This window comes from Cloeon dipterum, chromosome 3, assembly GCF_949628265.1.
Source record: "Cloeon dipterum chromosome 3, ieCloDipt1.1, whole genome shotgun sequence".
NCBI lineage: Eukaryota > Metazoa > Arthropoda > Insecta > Ephemeroptera > Baetidae > Cloeon > Cloeon dipterum.
In genome coordinates this window covers 33,699,296-33,720,984 of record NC_088788.1, presented here as the reverse complement: position 1 = coordinate 33,720,984, position 21,689 = coordinate 33,699,296, and the positions used below count along the sequence as shown (strand labels likewise).

At 39.4% G+C, this 21,689-nt stretch overlaps 4 protein-coding genes across 5 annotated transcripts in view; 2 read left to right on the top strand and 2 right to left on the bottom strand.

Annotated features, from left to right (window-relative positions):
- Window positions 1-420, bottom strand: part of numb (NUMB endocytic adaptor protein) — a 29,903-nt gene extending 29,483 nt beyond the window's left edge. The window contains exon 1 of the mRNA XM_065487085.1: window positions 207-420. The gene's annotated coding sequence lies outside the window, so the exon portion shown is untranslated. The remainder of the gene's footprint in view (window positions 1-206) is intronic.
- Window positions 421-1,420: 1,000 nt separating this feature from the next.
- Window positions 1,421-3,325, bottom strand: LOC135940015 (cytoplasmic dynein 2 light intermediate chain 1). 2 transcript variants are annotated; one of them, XM_065484655.1, is made up of 8 exons: window positions 3,203-3,325; window positions 2,794-2,926; window positions 2,635-2,736; window positions 2,317-2,577; window positions 2,195-2,263; window positions 1,987-2,144; window positions 1,680-1,932; window positions 1,421-1,625 (listed from the first exon to the last, which is right to left on the bottom strand). In XM_065484655.1, the coding sequence occupies exons 2-8, from the start codon at window positions 2,920-2,922 to the stop codon at window positions 1,560-1,562; spliced, it is 1,038 nt and encodes a 345-aa protein (XP_065340727.1). In that variant the 5' UTR covers window positions 2,923-2,926; window positions 3,203-3,325; the 3' UTR covers window positions 1,421-1,559. The 2 variants fall into 2 exon arrangements, with proteins under 2 accessions (XP_065340727.1, XP_065340726.1); XM_065484654.1 differs by lacking the exon at window positions 3,203-3,325 and adding an exon at window positions 3,054-3,190.
- A 154-nt stretch (window positions 3,326-3,479) lies between these two features.
- LOC135940014 (cysteine-rich with EGF-like domain protein 2) lies at window positions 3,480-13,465 on the top strand. The gene is made up of 3 exons (XM_065484653.1): window positions 3,480-3,979; window positions 4,490-4,920; window positions 12,784-13,465. Exons 1-3 carry the CDS (start codon window positions 3,629-3,631, stop codon window positions 13,076-13,078), a joined length of 1,077 nt encoding a protein of 358 aa, XP_065340725.1. The 5' UTR covers window positions 3,480-3,628; the 3' UTR covers window positions 13,079-13,465.
- A 4,773-nt stretch (window positions 13,466-18,238) lies between these two features.
- Window positions 18,239-21,295, top strand: LOC135938398 (cysteine-rich with EGF-like domain protein 2-B). The gene is given in 4 exon segments (XM_065482017.1): window positions 18,239-18,250; window positions 20,209-20,463; window positions 20,937-21,039; window positions 21,042-21,295. Coding segments are annotated over 4 exon segments (624 nt in total).
- The last annotated feature ends 394 nt before the right edge of the window (window positions 21,296-21,689 follow it).

Below are 21,689 nucleotides of genomic sequence, written 5' to 3'. Positions count from 1 at the left end.
CGCAGCGGGTCTGCAAACAGGCAAACTGGAGAGGACCAGTCCGCCCCTACGCCTGGCATCTTTTTCCCTCGAACCAATGCTAATTTGAATAATTTATTTGCGCGAGAAAGACTGCTGAGAACGGCGAGCGAGTTAAATAGCCCCTAACGCGCACCGTCTCTCTCACCTGTCACCTGGACTTTTCACTTGATGTCTGGGAAACTCACCTGTTCGGTAAAAGGTGCTTCGAAAGTGGGAGGTTGATCTGCGAATCGGAAGAGTGTCACCTTCTTTTGGCACAGTCCGAGCGCCGATCCAAACGAAATTTCGGCACCACGCACAGGTTAATCGCACTGATGTTGTTCTCCAAGCAATGCTACAATACAACACACTTTCCGCCTTGGTACAGCAGCGAGCAGCGTCGAACGTCGAATCTGCGCAAAATCAGAGCAATAAAAGAGAAAGAGCAAAAGATCCAAGCCAAAGACGTGCAGCAACGATGCTCTGCGCGCCATCTATCGGACCGAGCTGACACCACATGTTCGCCTCTCACATTGAATTTTAAGTATGATATTATTATAAGTTCGAGAGAAATTTTTTTGTCAAAAAAAAAAATTAGTCTTACCTTTCCTTGAAAATACTCTCTAAATAAGCTAATTAATAGGAACAAGCTAAAAATCCAGGTGTTGCCGTTTAAATTTGTGAGAAATTCGGCTCAAAATTTTGCATAAATAATAATAATTATATGCAAATCAAGCACTTGTGTGTCCCTCTACTGCAAGACCACGATTTATTTCACAATTCAAATTAACCTGAAATTCGCTCATCATTGAGAAGATCGCGACGAGAGAGATCGAAATCAAGCTAAATAAAACGGGGAACTTTGCAAAATCTGAATTTAACTGTTCCTCGGTCTTTATTTTGATTATTGCACATTTTGTAGAAATAAAATAACAGTAATTAACAACAGTTACTGCTGCTAAATTTCACAAAATAAAAATGGCTCAATAAACTACATAATATCGTGTCCTGGTTCCGGTAAAATTGGGCAACTTCCAACAATTGAAAATTATTTTCTTTCATTTGAATATTATTTATTTTATTTAAATGAAAATTATAATCAAATTTGGCAGATCAATAATTGAATTCACAATTCAGATAGATAATATTATCTAACTAATTCGTTGTGGTAGCGCTGAAATTGTGCATTGATCAACGAACTTTTTTGCAAAATTTGCGTTTGGTTGTTGAGCTAAGCGCTACCTAGACGGATTACGATTACACTCTTGAAATAGAAGTGTGAGAAATAATTGTAGAAAAATTCAGTTTTTTTCCGATTTATGCTCTTTTTTTATTATTTCATGTCATGAATTGTCAATTAAACCAACTGGATGGCATAAAGAAATAATTATAATGTTCTTCAATCTGATAATAGTCTTAAAACCGACATTATTTCCCCAAATCAGAAGAAATCATACTTAATTGATGCATCAGACAGATAAATACATTTCAAGACACGGTGCTTTAAGGTCACATTTTTTAAGTTTGGACGGAAATTTCTTTAATTTTAAAGCCAAAATTTATGGCTCTTTTTTCCCGTCTCTTCTTCTGTTATAAAATACTTGCTGCTTGTATTTGTCGAGTTCCTATAAAAAAATTTAATCTGAATACACTGCAAATTGAGAATCCAACACACATACCACATCCTTTTGTTCTCGAAGGCTGTCAATTTCCGGCTCAAAATAGTTTGGATCTCTAGCTGGGTCAACGTTAATGCCCACAGCTGCTTTTTCATCATTTGGATAGAGGGCCATGCATGTTTGCTTCCAACGAGTTAAAGCTGTGACACAGTTTTTGAAGTTGACCGTGGTGCCAGGTCCTCCAATCAGCTGCACGGAGTCTTTACCGCAAGGAATGGCCAGTGGCTTGCTCACGTCTTGACAAGTGTACTTGCTGAGAGGATTTTTAATATCTATAGTTGCTTTGATTTAATACAATTATACTCACGGTGATTGAGTTTCAAATGATTGGACCACCAGCATCTCCCTGATTTTTTTCATAACCGCTGCATCTTTGGTCGTGCTGAAGTAAAGAGAAGCGCCAAGAGATAAAGCAGCAAATCGAAGGCAGCGGCAAATTACATTTTTCTTCTCGCTGTCAAATGTCTATAAGCAAAAGCATTATTTTGGTTCAAAATTAGCTTTAAAAGAATTACCTCAAACACATCATATTTGGTGCCAATGATGACCAGTGGAACAGGAAATGGCTCAATAAAGGGCTCTCCCTGATGAAACAAATTGCCAGCATCTCATTATAATAAATGTGGCATTTTCTTACTTCAAAGTTTTGTCCGAGCCTAGCTTTTGCAGCCTCTTTTATTTGACTGACTTTATACTCCGTCTTTGCTGCAGTTTTTACTAGTTTCCGGACGTCACTAGCCACGCATTCTATAGTGTCCCACATCTCACTTGGTTGTGATAAATCCAGAATTAGGAAAATAGTCAGATGTTCAACGCTAGCAGTTGAGATCGGAGCAGTAAGCAGGTCCGTGTACATTGTGCCGCCTCCAAGTTCAAATATGTGGCACACGTCGCTCCACTTAAATTAGGAATTTTATTTTACAATTTAAATTTAAAAAAATCAACCCCGTATTACCAATGAGCGGCTCGATCTGCGTCCAAAATAATAGTCCATGGCTAGCGTTGGCTTCGTATTTTCATTTCGATCCAGTAGAAGATTTATTAGAGTTGATTTGCCCTGTAATTTAGCACAATGACATTATTTAAATACTGCTGGAAAAATCTCCAGACTTACCCCGCCTTTGTTACCGATGAAAAACACGGTGTTTTTAACGCTCTCCTTCTCTGTGTAGCGTTGTTTTGATGAGCTGATGGCCATGTCCAGCAAGCTTTGGAACTCGGGCGAAAGTGGCTTAGCTGCCATCTCTCTATAATCAGATTAATTGATAAATCTATGTTAATTTATTTTACTCACACCGGCACGTGCACTACATATTATAATAATTTAAAACAATAGCGACTATGTATATCGTATGTATGATATAATAACCTCACATTTTATACTTTTTACAATGAATTTTGAATTTTTGCGGAAAATTCCGATTCAGTCAAATCTCGAAAGATTATCCGGGACTGTAGTTGCATGACTGTACTCATGAATCCTATGATTCCCAATTAATGAACTTAAGTATGTATGTACGTACAAAATACAAACAAACAGAAGCCGTTCGTGATTGTGTTAAGTGGTAATGTTAAATGTAAACAAACAGCTGGAGGAACGAACTTAAGTTGCTGACCAATCACAGCGCAGAACGCTAAGGGGGGCGCGGCCCTAGCCCTGCCCTAACAACATCAACAAAAAAGCAAGTGGCCCGAGGCCGGCGGCCAAATTTTGAGAGATGACATAAGATTAAAAAATCTAACAAAAATTAATTAACTTAATTCTGATAAAATTTGCTCTGAAAATCACAAGGCAACTTATCTGTAGCAAGACGCGAGTCAAAGTCGAGGCTGATGTTAATGAACTCAAGCAGTTTGCCAGCGCTAGGGGTTGTTTCTGTTTGATCAATCAGCTGATCTCGCTCTTCAAGGTTCCTCATCGCTCATCTCGCCCGAATTTGACCTCTGAAATGTGCGTTAAAACAATAACTTTCATTTCCATCTGTGCGCTGTCCCTCGCCGTGCACTCAGAGGCCGCCAGCAAAAAGGACGACGAGGCGGCCAGAGCGGCCAAGCTACCACCGTGCGAGTCGTGCAAGCTGTATGTGACTGCATTCCTGAAAAGAGTGGATGCAACGGCCAGGAGTGCAGACGGTGGCCTCAACCTGGACGAGGTGCACCGGAGGACATGCGACGGCATCGGACGCAGCGAGAAGCAGTGCAAGGACAGCGCCCTCAATCACAGGTCGCATGTTGATCAGTGGTGGGCCTCTGACCGTCAGCTGGACCTTTCTGAGTGGCTCTGTCAGGATAAGCTCCAGGTAAAATACATATATGTAAATTAAGGAGGCTGTAAAGATTAAAAGTATGTATGACGTATCGTTGAAGCAGTGGCCTTTTATGTAAAGCATAATATGAACTCATAGGTCAAACATTATCAAATTATCTAAACTATTGCTTTAACCTTCGGCTGAAATAAATTTATATTATACATAGTCTTATATTTTTCAATTGTGCTGAAATGTTTTGAATTTAAGATTGACTAATTGTTTTGTTAGTATGTATCGCGCATACTTTTTGGTTTAGGTTTTGAATTCAAAATGTGATTGCCCATCCCCATTTGAATTGCAAATTAATTTTTGCTCCTGCTAAAATTTATATGTGAATTTAATCACCCTTTTCAACCTTTTGAATTTTGAATGCTATGTAAATCATTTATCAATCAGTATTTATATTTTAATTTTTGTTCGTGTTAATCCAAAAGTTAAAAATAAACTATTTCCACTACTAGCACCATACTTTTCCTAAATTCCAAGTTTTTCTTCCTCCAGGTATGCTGTCCAAGAGGTCACTTTGGGCCATCCTGTTCACCGTGTCCTGAGCACCATGGTGGCACTGGCACCTGCAGTGGTAACGGCAAGTGCAGCGGGGATGGCACTCGTTCTGGTGACGGAAGCTGCATTTGTGATAGAGGCTATAAAGGTGTGATGTGTGATACATGCATTGAAGGATACTACGAGTCCTTTCGAGACAGCAAAAATCTGATCTGCTCACCTTGCTTCATCGCTTGCAAGGACACGTGCTCTGGTGCCGGCCCACTGGGCTGCAGAGCGTGCAAAGATGGCTGGGAATCTTCTGACGAATTTGGCTGCCATGACATAAACGAGTGCATCGAGTTCACCGGTGCTTGTGGTGCAAATCAGTTCTGTGTCAACACTGAAGGATCCTACTCCTGCTTGGATTGTGACCGCTCGTGCGACGGGTAAGTTCAAGCATTTTTTCTCATCAGGGTTAAAGGTGGTAATTTTAGAATTTTTTAACTATCAAACGGTTAAGCTCCAAAAATTTAGTACTTACATCTTGCATTAAAACACGAGTGGAATTTTTTATAGTGACACTAAAACTCGATTTGACTTTATTTTCTTCATATTTTTTTCTATCCTACACACGCTGATCAATATTAATCAATATATAGAAAATATAGTTATTCTTAAATAGCTTTAAAAGCAAATGCCAACATCTGGTGCAAAAACTGCAAGAGTTAAAGACAATCATTGTGGTTTCCATGATATTGATTTTAAATCAATGCAAATTACATGCTTCGATGCGGCGCAGCAATTAGGCACTCAGAACAACCACACACAGTTTTTTAGAATCTGTAGATTCAGTTTGTTCCATGATTGAAACAAGTTGCTGACGTATGTATCTTGGCCACTTTTTTTGGTTTCACTGGAACAACTTCTTGTCCTCCGGGAGGTCTCTCTCCAATTGGCTCTGCCATTTTCAAATGCCTCCTGCAAATATTAAAAACATTTTCATGATTATGTATTCCTTTTAATTACGATAGCAAAGACGCCGCTAGAAGCGTATGAGAAAAAAATCAATTTCTTTAAAATTTCACGCACACCAAAAAAATGTTTCAAATTATCAATGAACACTGCCAGAGTTAAATTGCGCAAACATTTATGTAGAGCAATTTTCTGATAATTTATACATCACTTTAGTCAATTTTCCAAACATAAATCAAAATTCTCTTAAAGATATGACGAGAGATTGCATGTCGAAGGTCTGAATGATTTTGTCTCTGCCGCAAGCAGAAAGAAGAAAGAATGTTTGGAGCGATTAGCAAGCCGAAATTGGCAGGAAACGCAGTCCAGAGAAAAAGCGACAAACTCGTTTGTACAAGGAGGAAGTATCGTTTTCATCCTATTCTTTCTTACATGGAAATTTTAAAGTTTTGATTGCGCAACTAGATGCTCTTGTTGAAAATTATAAATAAGTGGCGCGCGATCTTACGGGCTTCTTACCAAACTTCCGCGGCACGAACGAAATGGCCCAGGAATTGCACTAGAGTCGACTGCAGCGGCGAATAAATACACGTCCATAAACTTAAACAATTAAAAACATTTTTTTCGTCTCAACGGTCAGCATACAGCATATTTACGGGTTTTTTTCCCAACAATGACTGTGACGCTCAGCTTTCCTACTCACAATAAAAGTAATCATTTTTCCTAAGCATAGCCAGAATACCAAAAAAACGATGAATACAATAATATAACTATAAATATGGCTTTATTCATAAAAAAAACTACCTTGTGTTAGTTCTTTGTTGTGTTTTAAGAGCTTTTTTGGTTCGGAAAGAAACGGTTGCAGCGGCCAAATGTAAAACTTGACCTTATCCCTCCTCTGTCGACCCATTGGAGGCCTATGGTGGCCGCCACGGGGTGGCGCTCTCTCCTCCCTTGGCAACCTGAATATAAAAGTTGCGACAACTACTACTATTAGACCATTACGGTCCGGAAGTCGTATTTTTCTACCGAAACGGATCAAAACAACCCGTTTCAGTAGATTTTCCGGACCATATATATATATGTGTGTATATATATATCAAAGTTTAGTGTGATTATTTTGACTATTTGTGTCGCAACTGACAAGAGCGGGAGGAACCGCAAAACCCATAATTTGCTACTCCTCGCCGCTGTACAATATATATCAGCCACCATTCAGTTCACTCTAAATGATATTTCAAAATTGCAATTTTAACATTTGAAAACTTTTCTGGCTTTCTTGTCAATACAGCATTATAACTTTTAATTGGAAGGAGGTGCGTGGTGACTACAAATATGATAGAAGAGATGATTTAATTTGTCTTCAAACATTTAAATTTGCACTAGTTTCAATGATCAAATTAGGCAGTCTATTATTGTCTCGGGGGGATCTGCTTACCGTGATAGCAAAAAATATCGATATGAAGCCAACTTAATTGGAAACGACGAACACTTTTCCTTCGCTCACCGCTGTACTGCTTAAAACACGGTAGTAGACTGCTTTCAAAGTGAAGCGACACTACCACTGCACACTTCTTCCGACGCTGCTGACACTATACTGCCTCAAAAAGTCAAGATGCACGTGTGCGTCTCACGACGACTGCTCGCTCTCGCTTCTCGCTCGCGCACAATTAGGCATAAAGCGGTGACGCGTACACAGTGGAGAGTGGAGATTAGGTGGTAGGGAAAGAGCGTGAGTGCGGATCGCATTCGACAAAAGGATATTTACGCGACTTTGTCTTTTTTATCGGCCGTAGTATGACAAATAATATTTTAGGGTTCGAACGGCTCCCTTCAGCCTATCTATAACCACCAATTAGTGCCCGTTGGCTCGCATTGTTAAGGCACTCTCAGGAGTGTCAAAGCTATGGGAGGTATTTGAGCCGGAGATCTAATACTGGCTACCCAATGTCGGAGATGGCAAAAAGTGGTTAGTTTAGTGACTTGAAATGCTCAAATTGCTCAACGGGCTGGGAGGCGCACCGACGCCGACTCGCTACTTGCTGGTTTGCACCTTTCCAGCATGCGTGATTTGGCTTCACGGGACGAATGTCTAGCGTTTCAATGCAGTCCTCGGTGTGGAGGCAAGTGGCCCTTAAGGGGGCTGGGTCCCTGTGCGGCCTGGTGCGCCCATGTTATCCGTTCGCGGTGTTATTGGGACCCGGGTTTCAGCATTCGTGCTAGTGCAGTGCGCGCCCTTCCCGGTCCTCTGGTCCTCGGACAGGGATAAAATGAGCAAAAAAAATTAGTTCTAAAAACCTGAATTTAAATAGCTTTATTCAGGATAATTATTTCTTGCAGTCCACTTCAGCATTTTCAATCAAACTGAGCGATTATCATTCACAAACCTGTTTGTCTGAAGATTTGATGTATGTAGGATTATTTAAAAAGACACTAAACCTTGTTGTTTGTATTTTAAAACATTTTGCCAGTCTAGTAGCCTGTTAATATAGAAGTTATACTCTTTCACCGTAATGTGCCACGCATTCCTCTCCCGCGCGCGCACTCCTTTGCGTCACAAAAGGAATCACACTAGTTTTGCATTTTTCGATTGGGCTCGTCAGGTGAACCACTCGCCACTGGATGCGCGTAACTTGTGTTTTCAATATTAGTAACCTCTCACTAATTTTAGAGAAATGGCACAGCTTTTAAATGTAAAAACACACACTCGATGCAACCTTCCTGATCGATGGATATTTCACCTATTTCCTAATGGATTGGTCCGGTAATTGTCCTTCGGGACATTCATTTTCCCTTCCTTTTTAAAATGTTTCGAATTATCAATGAACTACCAGAGTTAAATCGCGCAAACATTTTTGTAGAGCAACTTTCTGATAAATTGTACGTCCCTCTAGAAAATGTTCCAAACGCAAATCAAAATTCTTTTAAAAGAGATGAAGAGAAATTGCAAGTCGAAAGTCTGAACGGTTTTGTCTCTGCCGCAAGTAGAAAGAAGAAAGAATGTTGCGAGCGAATAGCAAGCCGAACTTGGCAGGAAGCGCCAGTCCAGAGAAAAAGTGACAAACGCGTACAAAGAGGAAGTGTGTGCATCTTTTTTCGTTTTCATTCTATTTTATATCACATGCAAGTTTTTAAAAGGGTTTGATTGCGTCACTATAGATTAGATCTAACGAGACATCCCTCAATATAAAACTCTAAAACTGCAATGAAACCAAAATCATCATGGCATATTACAATAAATTAATGTTAAAAAACCGTGGATGAAGAGAGGTGATGAAGTTTAGTAATAATCAGGCTCCTCAACGAGGAAGTAAACGAAAAAATTTAAATTTTAAGAAACTAAATGGCTCCAAATTGGAAAATTCAATTTGGATGGTCACCTATTAGTGAAAATTTCATGAAGATAAATCAAATAACAGGTTCTCATACTGTTCAGCAGCTGTTTCGGCCCCCCATACCTCGGATCAGCAGTATGGTTCACCTTAAAAAAATCGTAGCCGCAGTATTATGTAGCTTTAGAGGATTCTGAATCAGCGATCGTCTAAAGCTTCCAGCTTTTCCCATGTAGGTTTTTACTCGGATTTTTAAAGCACAAAGCAACGATACGAATTGGTTATTCACTTAACAATGTTTATTCGCTGAATAAAACAGGTGCCAAGTTTTCTTTTAAACGTGCGTTTGGCTATATCGTCTGGCTATTGCGACATCTCACATCCGTCCCTGCGGGCAATCGGTGGGCAACTAAGGCAGTGGTATTGGAATTACCGTCCGAGACCGGTCTAATTTAGATAAAAATTTGCTTATGCGGATACGGATCAGCAGTGATGTTATCCCACGTCAAAAAGACATCAACAATTATCTTTTGGACAAAGAGAGAAAGTCAGTTATAAGTGTTGATAAAAAATACCATGTTAAGACTGACGATGAATTTTTGTTTGCCCTTGAGTTCTCATTCATACAGAAGAAATTCGGCGACAAATTGTTCGACAAACGATAGATATGACTTTGAAAGAATGCATAGGCACTGGAACATTTATTTACAAATGGCCCAAGAGTTGCATTCGAGTCGCCTATAAAATGAAACAATAATTAAAAAGATATTTTTTTACGTCTTAACAGTCGTCAATATGCAGAGTGCTAATTTTCCGATCACAACTGTGCCGCTCATTGTCAGCCTTCCTACTCACAATAAGTAATCATTTCCTAACAAGCAAAGGCAGAATACCAAAAAACCGATGGATACAATAATTTAATTACAATGATTGCGTCGCTCACAAAAAACTACCTTGTGTTAATTCTTTGTTGAGTTTTCATAGCTTTTTAATGCGTAAAGCATCGTTGCAGCGGCCAAATGTAAGACTTCCCCTCATTTGTCCCCTATCGCCCCTCTGGGCCTTTCAGTTCACTCTAAATGATACATTTCAAAATTGCTATTTTAAAATTTGAAAACTTATCTGGCTTCCTCGTCAATACAGCATTAAAACTTTTAAAAGGAAGGAGGCGGTAACTGGTGACTGTAATTATTATGATGGAAGAGAGACAATTCAATTTGTCTCGAAACATTTAAATTTGCACTTGTTTCAACGATCAAATTAGGCAATCTATTATTGTCTCAGGGGATTGCTAACAGTGGAAACAAATATTGAAATGCAACCAACTTAACTGGAAACAATGTACACTTTACCTCTGAACTGCTGGAACCGCGGTAGTAAACTGCTTCACAGTGCTGCTGGTTTTTTACTCTCAAAGATAGCTGAGTCTCGCGTGCCGCCAGTGCCGCGACCGCGAGAGGCACAGAGGCTCCTGGTGTGAGCAAGCGCAAGCATTTATTGCAGTCGATCCACTTCAGAATTATTATCAATCAAACTGAGCGAGTATCATACACAAAATCTATTTGTCTGTAGATGTGACGTAGGATTTGAAAAGACACCAATCCTTGTTGTTTCTATTTTAAAACATTTTGCCAGTGAAGTACCCTGTTAATATAGGCGTTACTCTTTAATCGTTATGTGCCACGCACTCCTCTCCCCCGTGCGCACTCCTTTGAGTCACTAAAGGAATCACGCCACTTTTGCATTGACCTCGTCAGGTGAACCGCTCACCACTGGATGCGCGTAACTTGTATTTCCAATTTTTATTAACCTCTCACTAATTTTAGAAAAATGCATGGCAAAGCTTTATATGTTAAAACACACACACGATGTATCCTTCCTGATCGATGGATATTTCAACTATTTCTTAATGGATTGGTCCGGTAATAATGATTGTCCTTTTTTCTCATCCTTTTAAAAATGTTTCAAATTTTCAATGAACCAATAGAGTTAAATCGCGCAATCATTTATGTAAAGCAATTTTCTGATAAATGATAATCCCTCTAGAAAATTTACCAAACATATTCACAAACCAAAATTCTTTTAATGAGTTGACGACAGATTTCAAGTCGAAGATCTGAATTCTGAATGGTGCGTGTCTCTGCCGCAAGCGGAAGGAACGCTTCGAACGAATAGCAAACCGAAGAAAACTCTAGACCAGGGGAAAAAGAAAAAACGCAAGCCGATCACGACTGTGTCGCTAATTCCTATATGTTTTCTGTGGTCAACTAACAACAATTAATAATTTCCTAATCAACGCCAGAATACCAACAAATCTGATAGAGACAATCATTTAATTACAATTAATGCGTCGTTCATAAAAACTACTTTGTGCTATTTATTTTGTTGGTTGTTAATAGCTCATTTCATGGTTGCTGCGGCCCAATGTAAGACTTGCCCTTATTTTCGACCCACTTGGCCTTCTTTCGATGAATTTTGGAACAGAAAATCAAACATGCTGATTTAAATAGCACTGCTGTGCAGACAGTAAATAATTAACAAATTCATACAATTCAACATTCAACACGAAGATCTTCAAACGGTGTCTCGCACGTCTCTTACAAATCCGTCCGTAAGAGCATAAATAATAATTAGACAAATGATGAATATTTAGACAGCCAAATTCTAAAATCTGTAGTATCGACAACAAATTAAAGTAGAATCACGGTGCCTGGCGAGGTTTCAAATATTGACGTGGCTTACGATCATCTAAATCGCCCAGCGAGGAAAAATTACAGATTGGGTGGTGTTAACATTCGAAACTCATTTCCTCTGTTTGATTACTGCTCAGCATAATGAGTAAGGTCCGACGTTTTCGATCTTTGCCGACGCAGAATCCTCTGCAAGAAGTTCAATTTGTTTTACTTTTGTTTTGGAAGAAAATAATTTTACTACTGATTGCAGCCGACAGGACAGAAAAAGCCAATTCGCAGAAGAAGATGAGCGTATTAATTATTATTTTTTCAAATCAGAATTTCGATATCTATCCATCCTTATTGTTTGTAAACCAGCAAATAGCTTCAAACGCAATTAACGATTTAAATTTCAATAAAAAAAATCGTTTGAGAATCAGAGAAAATTTCTTGGCCTTTGAAGACCATCTTTTCACGTAAATATAAATTGCCTCATGCATTAATAGCAAATTATTATTAGCTGTTTATTCTCACAATTTGTCAAAGTACATTCATGTTATCACAGGTCAGTTTAATTATCCCATCCGAAAATAATCTTTTCAACTGTTTGTATTATTTTTGCAGGCAAAGCAGCAGGGCTAGAAACTGCAAGTGTTTTCAGCGCGCGTCGATTTTTTCTATCTTGCTGCTGCCGACAAAGCCAATTATAATCGGGCAGGCGCTATACATATTATTATGACTGTATTCTTTCCTGTTGGAGAGTCTCGCATTCACGAAACACAAGCCAGCAAAATATAGAGACTCCGCCGTTTGCAGTTGCGAAATATTTTCCTATGCAGCAGCACCGCCGGTTAGAGACAAACACACGCGCATTCTCGGAAATAAAGAACGACGACGGATCATAATGTGCCCACCGAAGGCACATTATTTATCGCGATCCGGTGTTGATTGTGAGCACTCAAAGGGCGATAAGCGGCAAGAAGTTTTACCTTTCTGCCAAATAATGACGGGCACTGCATTAGTTTAGTTTAGTTAAATTTATTTGCATTCATACAACACGGTACGGAAAGTTAAGTTCCTCCATTCCTATCCGCGTATTTACAAACTAGTAAAACGCCATATTTAAAGGATCGATGAAAAATACATAATGTATAAATTCCTCATTGTTTATATATAGAGAGAAATATATTGAAAATTCGCTTTAAGTAGCTGGTTAGGAATATTTCGAGATACTTTTCAAATATTTGTCACATTAGATATCGGACGGCAGTTTACCAATTTATTGAATGGAATTATTCCGCTCCTTTAATAAAGTGCTGTTATGTTGTTGCAGGTGCAATGGCGATGGTCCTGACATGTGCGAAAAGTGCGCCGAGGGCTTCAAGGACGCGCAGGGTGTTTGCGCTGAGGTTAACCAGCAACAGCAGACCGAGCAGGCGACTTTTACGCGATATGTGACCTACGCAGGACTTTGTGTGGCCACTTTCATCATTTTCAACAAAAATACTCTGGTCGCGATGGTAGTCGGTGCAGCAGTATCCGTCTACATAACAGTTGCTGAATACATGTACGGCGAAACAAATTGGGACCTTGGTTCTCTCGCGAAAATGCTCAAAAATTCGGAATGAATAATTTGGTTCGAGCCGCATTAAGAAAGCATTTATTTCGAAAATTGTTTATGAACTGTTTTAAACTGATATATCAAGCTCGCAATTATGGTTTGAATTTGAGTGGTTTTGTGGATTGGTGCACAGCACAGGTGAGAAATATTAAAGGTCGTCGTGTGTTTCCCAATTTCTAACAAAGTTCAACCATTGAAAATGTACCATTTTTATAGCATTCTCTTGTCAGCGTGTATTAATTTTTGAATTAAATTGGGATGTTAAATTTCACTTTTGTTTATATGCGCAATTTAAGTGTATTAGGTCGTCTAGTCAAAGTTTGATGATAAAATAATCTAGTCATGTGTAGTCGCATCTGAATAAAACTAAAAATCTCAATTTTTGTCAATCACAACTAAATAAGATATTTTATTTTAAGTACCCGCCTGCAGAAAATTTGAATGAATTGTTGGCAATAGTAATATTTTTGTTCCTTTCCGAGCCATATGTGATTGCCAATCAGGTTTTTATTAGGATATTTTGGATCTTCAAACCAAAAATAAATTGTTTTTATATTATATAATTTCTGTAAAACTTGTTTTTGATAGCTGCTGCTGACTATTTGGACTTGAGAATATTAAGTTTCCTCTCTTTTCTCTTTGAATTTCATTACCGATTTTAATTCGCCATCGATTTCTTAGCCGCTATAAAGTAGTTGAATGGGAGCACAATTTTCCTGTAACAATGAAGTCGATTTTGTATTGATTCACCTCTTTAGATGGGCGACCCTTTAATAGAGAATAACTTCGCGTTCCAATATCATCTAATGGGCTCCCGGGCCTCATTGGAGGAAGCCCAGTCCAGGAAAGTGCCAGCTCCTGTTCCTGCGGGGTCTTTTATTGAAACGCTATAGACATTCGTCCCGTGAAATTAATCCACTTTGCTGGAAAGGAGCAATAACAAGTAGGAAGTCAGAAACATTTCGCAAGCATCCCAAATCTGAATTGATTCGTCATTGCAACTCAAGGAACCAAACGTGGGTGCAAAACTAGCCTGAACTCGACCCCGAACATCGTTCTGATTCTCGCATTGCAACGTGCACGATACGCATTCCCTCATCAAAGCGAGCCAAATTTTAATGGCATTCAAGTTGTTTTTATATTTCCACGTTCTAACTGAACCGTTCTAACATTACATTCATTCTTGTTAAAAGCTACAAAAATTGAAAGGGGTAGAAATCATATGCTCTACACATCGCGTAAGAGCACATAAACGTCGTGCGAGAGAGAGATAGAGAGGGAGAGAGCGGCTCAGCTTTGCAGCGCAAAATTTTAAATTTGTCTTTAAACTCGGTCGATGTAGGCCGATGAAACAAATTATTTTTGTGGTTATTTTTGTGCTTAATGAAGCCTTCTTTAATAGTAAGATTTCAATTTCAAGAGTTTTTGTTGATATCTTTAAGATTTTGTACAAAATTTAACACATTTTCTGACGTCATAAAGTAATGGGAGGAACGTCATTGAGCCGACTAGTGTCCACTCGATCCTCCATCAGCGGATTTATGACGTAAATTTTACTTTCACCCCTGCTGAGTTCCATCCTGGACCCATGGACTTCTGCATATTCTCGCTTATTCAACATAAAACAATCAACTAAATTCTTTAACAATAAGATTTACAGAAATTTAATCTTATATTTTTCCGATTTTTCTAAATGTGATTTTTTAAATTTCTAAATTAATTTGGGATCACTCTTTTTAATTTTATTACGCACCTGATTCTCCGCTTCTGCTGTTAGATTCTTTAGCGAAATTGGATGCAGATGAGATGACATGCTACCATGCACCTACCTTGAAGTCAACTACGCTTAATCTAGTCCTTACGAAGAAACCCAACCTGAATATTCTTGGCGTAGTCATTTGATGGTTTCCGAAATTAATAGGCTGTGAGAAAATGCAGAGAGCGTGGTTCATAGGCTTCATAGCACAAATGAAAATAAAATATCTTTGGAGATTCTTCCGACGTTTAACAACTGATCTGTATATCAATGATATCACTGAACCACAGAGCGAAGCCTAGCACTGCCGTTGTTGAAAATTAACAATTATTGTGAGCTGTCACTGGCCTTACTTGTTTTTAAGCAGAATTTCTGAACCACGCACGACACATGCAGCAAAAGGTTAGCCTCAGGCGCTACGCAATCAGCAGTATAATACATAATTCCTGTGTTGTGTGTTGCGGGTAGAGCTGTCTTCCTTTCGCAATTTAAAAATTTCGTGAAAATTTTTTTTTTTTTTTGTGAACAATGTTTTATTGAACTTCATATTCTACATAATTCGTGTTGTGTTAAAAATGTGTACGTTGATCGGTCGTTTTAAAAACGCGAAAACAATTTTAATTCCAACTACATTTGATTTTTGTTTAGTTCTACATTTGTGTGCACCCGTATATTACTGTGTTACCACAGAATCCTGGAATTGTTTTGCAGACGTATTCTCTTTCGCCACTTTTTTGCGAGGTTTTTGTGGAGATGGTAAAGTTTGATCATCTGCAGTAGCATTTGAGTAGTGTGCGGCGTTTGTTGCATTTTGATTTGGAGCATCGTCAGGTACTGAATCTGCCATCTTGAAGTTGTAAGAGGTGTTCTGAAAGCAAAGAACAGTTACCAATATTAATTGCTGAAGCTGTATCATAGTGTCGTAATTAAAATTCAAAATTTAAGTAATACAATTATAGCTTTTCACAAAAACTTCGCTTTAATAAATTGTACTCTTCAGTGCTTTGGGGTGTAAATGTTGCAACGATTGAAAGTCTTTGTCGGGGGTTATTCAATTCTAATTACTTTTGCGAAGCACATACAAATACTTAAGTATAAAGTATTATCGAAATAATGTCTTGAGCGCCTTTTAGCGCACGCGACTATTGTCGTCTTGATTAATGAGAAATTTAAATATACACTCAAAAACAGTTCACAAGAAGATAGAGTACGCATGTTATCCTTATTTCATACGCATAGGGATAAATATGCCGCTTAAATGCGCGTCTGAGAGTCTATTTAGTTTCAGAGGTGCAAAATGCTTCTTTTAGATAGGAATGGTTTAATCCATGTTAAAATGTTAGCTCTGCTTCTTGAGTTCGCAGGGTGGATTTCCGCACACAAATGTAAAACACAAAATATGATCTCCGTTAAGATTTCAACACTCTAGGTTGGTTGTTCCATATTATGCTAGAAAATTGATGCAAGAGTAAATTGGAAAATCCCCGATTTGTGTTTCAAATGTGAAACGGATGAATTTTTGTATATTTTACCTTGACAGATTTCCATCATCTCCTTTTCCCGTTCCATGTGTGCAAGATAAATTATTTAAGAGAACAATAATAAAGGCTATAAGGGGAGATAATAAAACGTATAGTACACATATTAGTCACTTTTTGCTTAAAAGTTCGACTTTTGAAAAGTCACACGCTTGGGCGTGTTAATGTTTTTCATCACACCGGCGTTCTGCCAAAAAGCGCTACTTTTTAAGATAAGGGAGAATTCCTTAAGTGCAACAATTTAGGTGTCACGTGCAAGCTAAAAGACGAAATTGAGGGTGCGAGATAAGGGGCTGGAGGAAAGGTAAGCTTTTGCAATAATTCAATAAGCTGCTAGGGCTAAAATCGTTATTTAGTCACGTAATCAAAAAGCTGTGTTATCAGAAGTGTCTTTTTCTCACTCTTAAGAGGAGAAGCACATCAGCAGCGCTATTATTATGAGAGAGTTATTAATTACTGCGCACAATTAGTGGTTGCTAATTTCCCACCACGGATCTTTATTTAGATTGGGACAAGCACTGCGCGATCATTACAGCATGAATGAAATTTTCCGAAATTAAACCAACTCCGTGGTTACCTAAACGTGATTGAGATTTATGCACATTGAGTGAGCATGTCTGTTCGTGATTATTTCATTATTTCGGATAAGCGTTGCGAGCGGTGACGTTTTGCTTGCACACACATCGGGAGAAGAAATCATTTCCTGCAGAAAACAAGCCGGCGGCCGGCCGCGCGTCGCGGCGCGGCGCACTTTTATCAAAGTGGCGCGGCAGTTAATAAATCTCACGTATACAGAAGCTAAAATTAATACAAAAACAAAGCGAGAAGAAGATTGTCGAGACACCCGTTCTCCCTACCATAAATATATTATTTAGCCTGCCTGTGTCCAACTGAATATCTTGTCTAGATAGACTCTCACTCGACCCAACAACACCCAACGTGTGTAGTTTTCCGAATTAAATCTAATATACGGCCTGAAAATTAAGCACTCTTGCGCTTTGTTTTAAACTAATCATTTCAATAGTAAAATAATTTTAACCGCGTGAGGGTCAGAGAGCGAATAAGCACTCATTATCAATACAACTGAGGGTTGTGAAAAATCGACAACTCTATGGTTCCCCTAACCAGAGAAGAGGTGATGACATCATGCACCTAGGTGCTGGCTGCGTCGCTCCTCGTCCTCACCGAAAATGAAACTGAAATGTCAACGGCATGCCGTCTCGAAACTGGCCTCCTTTTTCACGATACACGTTTTGAAAGCAATCGTAGCTCATATCATATATAAGGACAACAGCGTAGATTAATTGTGATGAATTCGAAATGCACAGCCAGATGGGATTTTTAGCTGCATGATATTTATTTGAATACTAAATAAAGACTCTATATACAAGTTTAAGTACTATAATACGAAAAGCTTGTGTAGTTTCTATTTTAGGGATTGTAAAATTGAAGCGAAAATTTTAATATTAAAATTCTTCCCATTTAATATTCACGAACGTTATAGTCGCATCCTGCATTTTGCTTGGTTCCACTATAAATATTGCCGGACCAAATAATGTCTGGAGTAAAATTATACGTTCTTAAATAATACGTAACTTAAAAAAATAAGTTAAAATGAGGACTCACCCTGTTAATTATTGTACACTTATAGATGCAACAGACGGCAATTCTCACTTGATCGGGGACCCGTTAACTCGTGTGAAGGTTTCCACTTGCTTAAGTCCTAAGTTTCTGTGTCGGCAGTGGAGTCGAGGAATTTTGACTTAAAATCCGCGGAGCTGGCGGCGGAGCTGATTGTGAGTTGTAGACGACGGAGAAAAGCAGCGGCGTCGAAATAAGTAACACTCGTACCCTGCTCTAATTAGCTGTGGAAATGCCTGTCTTGGTCAGAGACGAAAAGCGCGCACTGAACTGACCAGGGCGGAGGTTGGTGTGCCGGTTGGGTCCAGTTGATTTTACCAGCCAAAGAGTGTGGGTTGCAGCTTCAGCGGTGAATGCAGAAAGGGGATGGTGACAGGGGGGAAGCAGCGGCGTCTTCGCACAGGGTTCTGAATGAGAAGCAACAGGTTGATAGCGCGGTGGCGGAGGCGGAGTGTCTCTGCGTAACTGAGAATAAACAACAGAACTACCGCCGCTGCACACACAGCTTCCAGACTCCTCCCATCCTAGGGCTGCCACTCTCCGGGTTTCGACCGGAGATCTCGGGGTTGGGACTGAAAAATTTAACACGGGATTATAGGGATCTCCGGGTTTGGGACTGAAAATTTAACACGGGGAGTATAGGGATCTCCGGGGTTTCGAGTCCAAAATCTCCGGGTTTTAGCTTTGGTCTAGTCTGGCACCCCTAGCCCATCCCTACTATTTATCGCAGATTAATACGCGTCAAGCAATAACCCTTTTTCAAATTGGCAGCTGACCATTGTGAGACTGTCAGCCACGTGTATTTTCCACAATTTTCTAATATCTTCGAACGAAAAAATTTCCTGCAAAAATGTAGCTGTTTAATTAATTAATTTAATTTTCTGCCTGTTAAATCTGGTTCGACGGTATGTAGCTTTTAAATTAAGTCTTTTCTTTAGGTCTAACGTTGCCTGTGACCACAGTGACCAGAGGTTGGCACTGTGCCCTTCTTGGAGGGCTGAAGCTATGAATTACCTTATTTTCCCTTAGGCGCTTGCCTCTACGAAGCCCATTTCATTTTTTTTTTGCTCTTTTTATCCCTGTCCGAGGACCGGAGGACCGGGAAGGGCGCGCACTGCACTAGCACGAATGCTGAAACTCGGGTCCCAATAAAACCACGAACGGATAACATGGGCGCACCAGGCCGCACAGGGACCCAGCCCACTCAAGGGCCACTTGCCTCCGCACCGAGGACTGCATTGAAACGCTAGACATTCGTCCCGTGAAGCCAAATCACGCATGCTGGAAAGGTGCAAACCAGCAAGTAGCGAGTCAGCGCCGGTACGCCTCCCAGCCCGTTGAGCAATTTGAGCAATTCGAGTCACTAAACTAACCCCTTTTTACCATCTCTGACATTGGGTAGCCAGTATTTATCTTTACTATTTATTAATTTATTTATTTATTTCACTGATGTCAACAGAAGTATAAAAAAGTTGAAAAGGCACATAATTATTGTACAAAGCGAACATGTCGCTGAAACGTCGGCAAATCAAAAGACAGTCGAGTCGGACAAGGCCTATACTAAAACAAATTCACAACACGCTAAAATTTCTGCCACAAGTAAACTATCGTAAATGCTAAGTAACCCCTAGACTCTAGACTTCGCCTACACATCAGGCAATTTTTTAGCGCTCAGGCTGCGCACAGAAGGTCAAATTGGAGCTTTTTGCACGTTTCCTGAAAAAAATTTACCATTTACACGCTTTTTGAAAAAAACACTTCCTTGCTGAAAATGCTCAGTCAGGAAATTACTACCGATACTGTTATTCTACTCACTGAATGAAAGAAAAAAGGTGGGGGGAAAGACCACTCTACCTGGCGCGGCGGTGAGTTAGCCATCCTTGAAAGACTATGGGTGAACAAAAATAAAATCTCATAAACTGAATATTTCTCCATGCATCATTTGCTTAAAGCAAATTTTTTATTTGAAAATTGCTTATAAGATTCTCGTCTTTTATAGCAATCTATGTTAAACGCGAATGCGAGAATCGTACAGTTAATTTGCAGCGAGATTTCTTCTTTTATTTACTAATCTGCCGCATAGACTGCGCGCTTATTTGCAACTATGAAAAATAATATTCAGTTGAGCTTATATCGGATTTAAGGTAAATCGGTGAGGAACATACACGTAAATTTATCTGTCCCTTGCCGTGCACTCAAAAGGCCGCCAGCAAAAAGGTCGACGAGTCGTGCAAGCTGTATGGGACTGCATTCCTGAAAAGAGTGGACGCAACGGCCAGGAGTGCAGACGGTGGCCTCAACCTGGACGAGGTGCACCGGAGGACATGCGACGGCATCGGACGCAGCGAGAAGCAGTGCAAGGACAGCGCCCTCAATCACAGGTCGCATGTTGATCAGTGGTGGGCCTCTGACCGTCAGCTGGACCTTTCTGAGTGGCTCTGTCAGGACAAGCTCCAGGTAAATACATATATGTAAATTAAGGAGGCTGTAAAGATTAAAAGTATGACGTATCGTTGAAGCAGTGGCCATTTTTGTAAAGCATAATATGAACTCATTATCAAATTATTGCTTTAACCTTTGGCTGGAATAAATTCATATATATTATAGTCTTAATTTTCAGTTGTGCTGAAATGTTTGGAATTTAAGAATAATTAATTGCTTTGTTAGTATGTATCGCACATACTTTTTGGTTTAGGTTGAATTCAAAATGTGATTGCCCATCCTCATTTGAATTTCAAATGAATTTATCGTCCCTGATAAAATTTATATGTGAATTTAATCACTCTTTTCAACCTTTTGAATGCTATGTAAATCATTTATCAATCAGTATTTTATTTCATTTTTGTTCGTGTTAATCCAAAAGTTAAAAATAAACTATTTCCACTACTAGCACCATACTTTTCCTAAATTCCAAGTTTTTCTTCCTCCAGGTATGCTGTCCAAGAGGTCACTTTGGGCCAGCCTGTTCACCGTGTCCTGAGCACCATGGTGGCACTGGCACCTGCAGTGGTAACGGCAAGTGCAGCGGGGATGGCACTACGAGTCATTTCGAGACAGCAAAAATCTGATCTGCTCACCTTGCTTCATCGCTTGCAAGGACACGTGCTCTGGTGCCGGCCCACTGGGCTGCAGAGCGTGCAAAGATGGCTGGGAATCTTCTGACGAATTTGGCTGCCATGACATGAACGAGTGCATCGAGTTCACCGGTGCTTGTGGTGCAAATCAGTTCTGTGTTAACACTGAAGGATCCTACTCCTGCTTGGAATGTGACTGCTCGTGTGATGGGTAAGTTTTTTTCCTCATTAGGGTTTAAGGTGGTAATTTTAGAATTTTTTAACTATCAAACGGTTAAGCTCCAAAAATTTAGTACTTAATACATCTTGCAATAAAACACGAGTGGAATTTTTTATAGTGACAATAACTCGATTTGACTTTATTTGCTTCATATTTTTTTCTATCCTACACACGCTGATCAATATTAATCAATATATAGAAAATAGAGTTATGCTTAAATAGTTTTAAAAGCAAATGCCAACATCTGGTGCAATAACTGCAAGAGTTAAAGACAATCATTGTGGTTTCCATGATATTTATTTTAAATCAATGCAAATTACATGTTTCGCTGCGGCGCAACAATTAGGCACTCAGAACAACCACACAGTTTATAGAACCCGTAGATTCAG

Excerpts from the sequence above, each read along its gene's own strand:
- LOC135940015 (XM_065484655.1), bottom strand. The coding sequence starts at position 2,922 with ATGGCAGCTAAGCCACTTTCGCCCGAGTTCCAAAGCTTGCTGGACATG. Across the intron at positions 2,737-2,793 it reads TCATCGGTAACAAAGGCGGG|GGCAAATCAACTCTAATAAA; the intron begins GTAAGTCTGGAG and ends GCTAAATTACAG. Across the intron at positions 2,145-2,194 it reads CCAAATATGATGTGTTTGAG|ACATTTGACAGCGAGAAGAA; the intron begins GTAATTCTTTTA and ends TTTTGCTTATAG.
- LOC135940014 (XM_065484653.1), top strand. The coding sequence starts at position 3,629 with ATGTGCGTTAAAACAATAACTTTCATTTCCATCTGTGCGCTGTCCCTC. Across the intron at positions 3,980-4,489 it reads TCTGTCAGGATAAGCTCCAG|GTATGCTGTCCAAGAGGTCA; the intron begins GTAAAATACATA and ends TTCTTCCTCCAG. Across the intron at positions 4,921-12,783 it reads TGTGACCGCTCGTGCGACGG|GTGCAATGGCGATGGTCCTG; the intron begins GTAAGTTCAAGC and ends ATGTTGTTGCAG.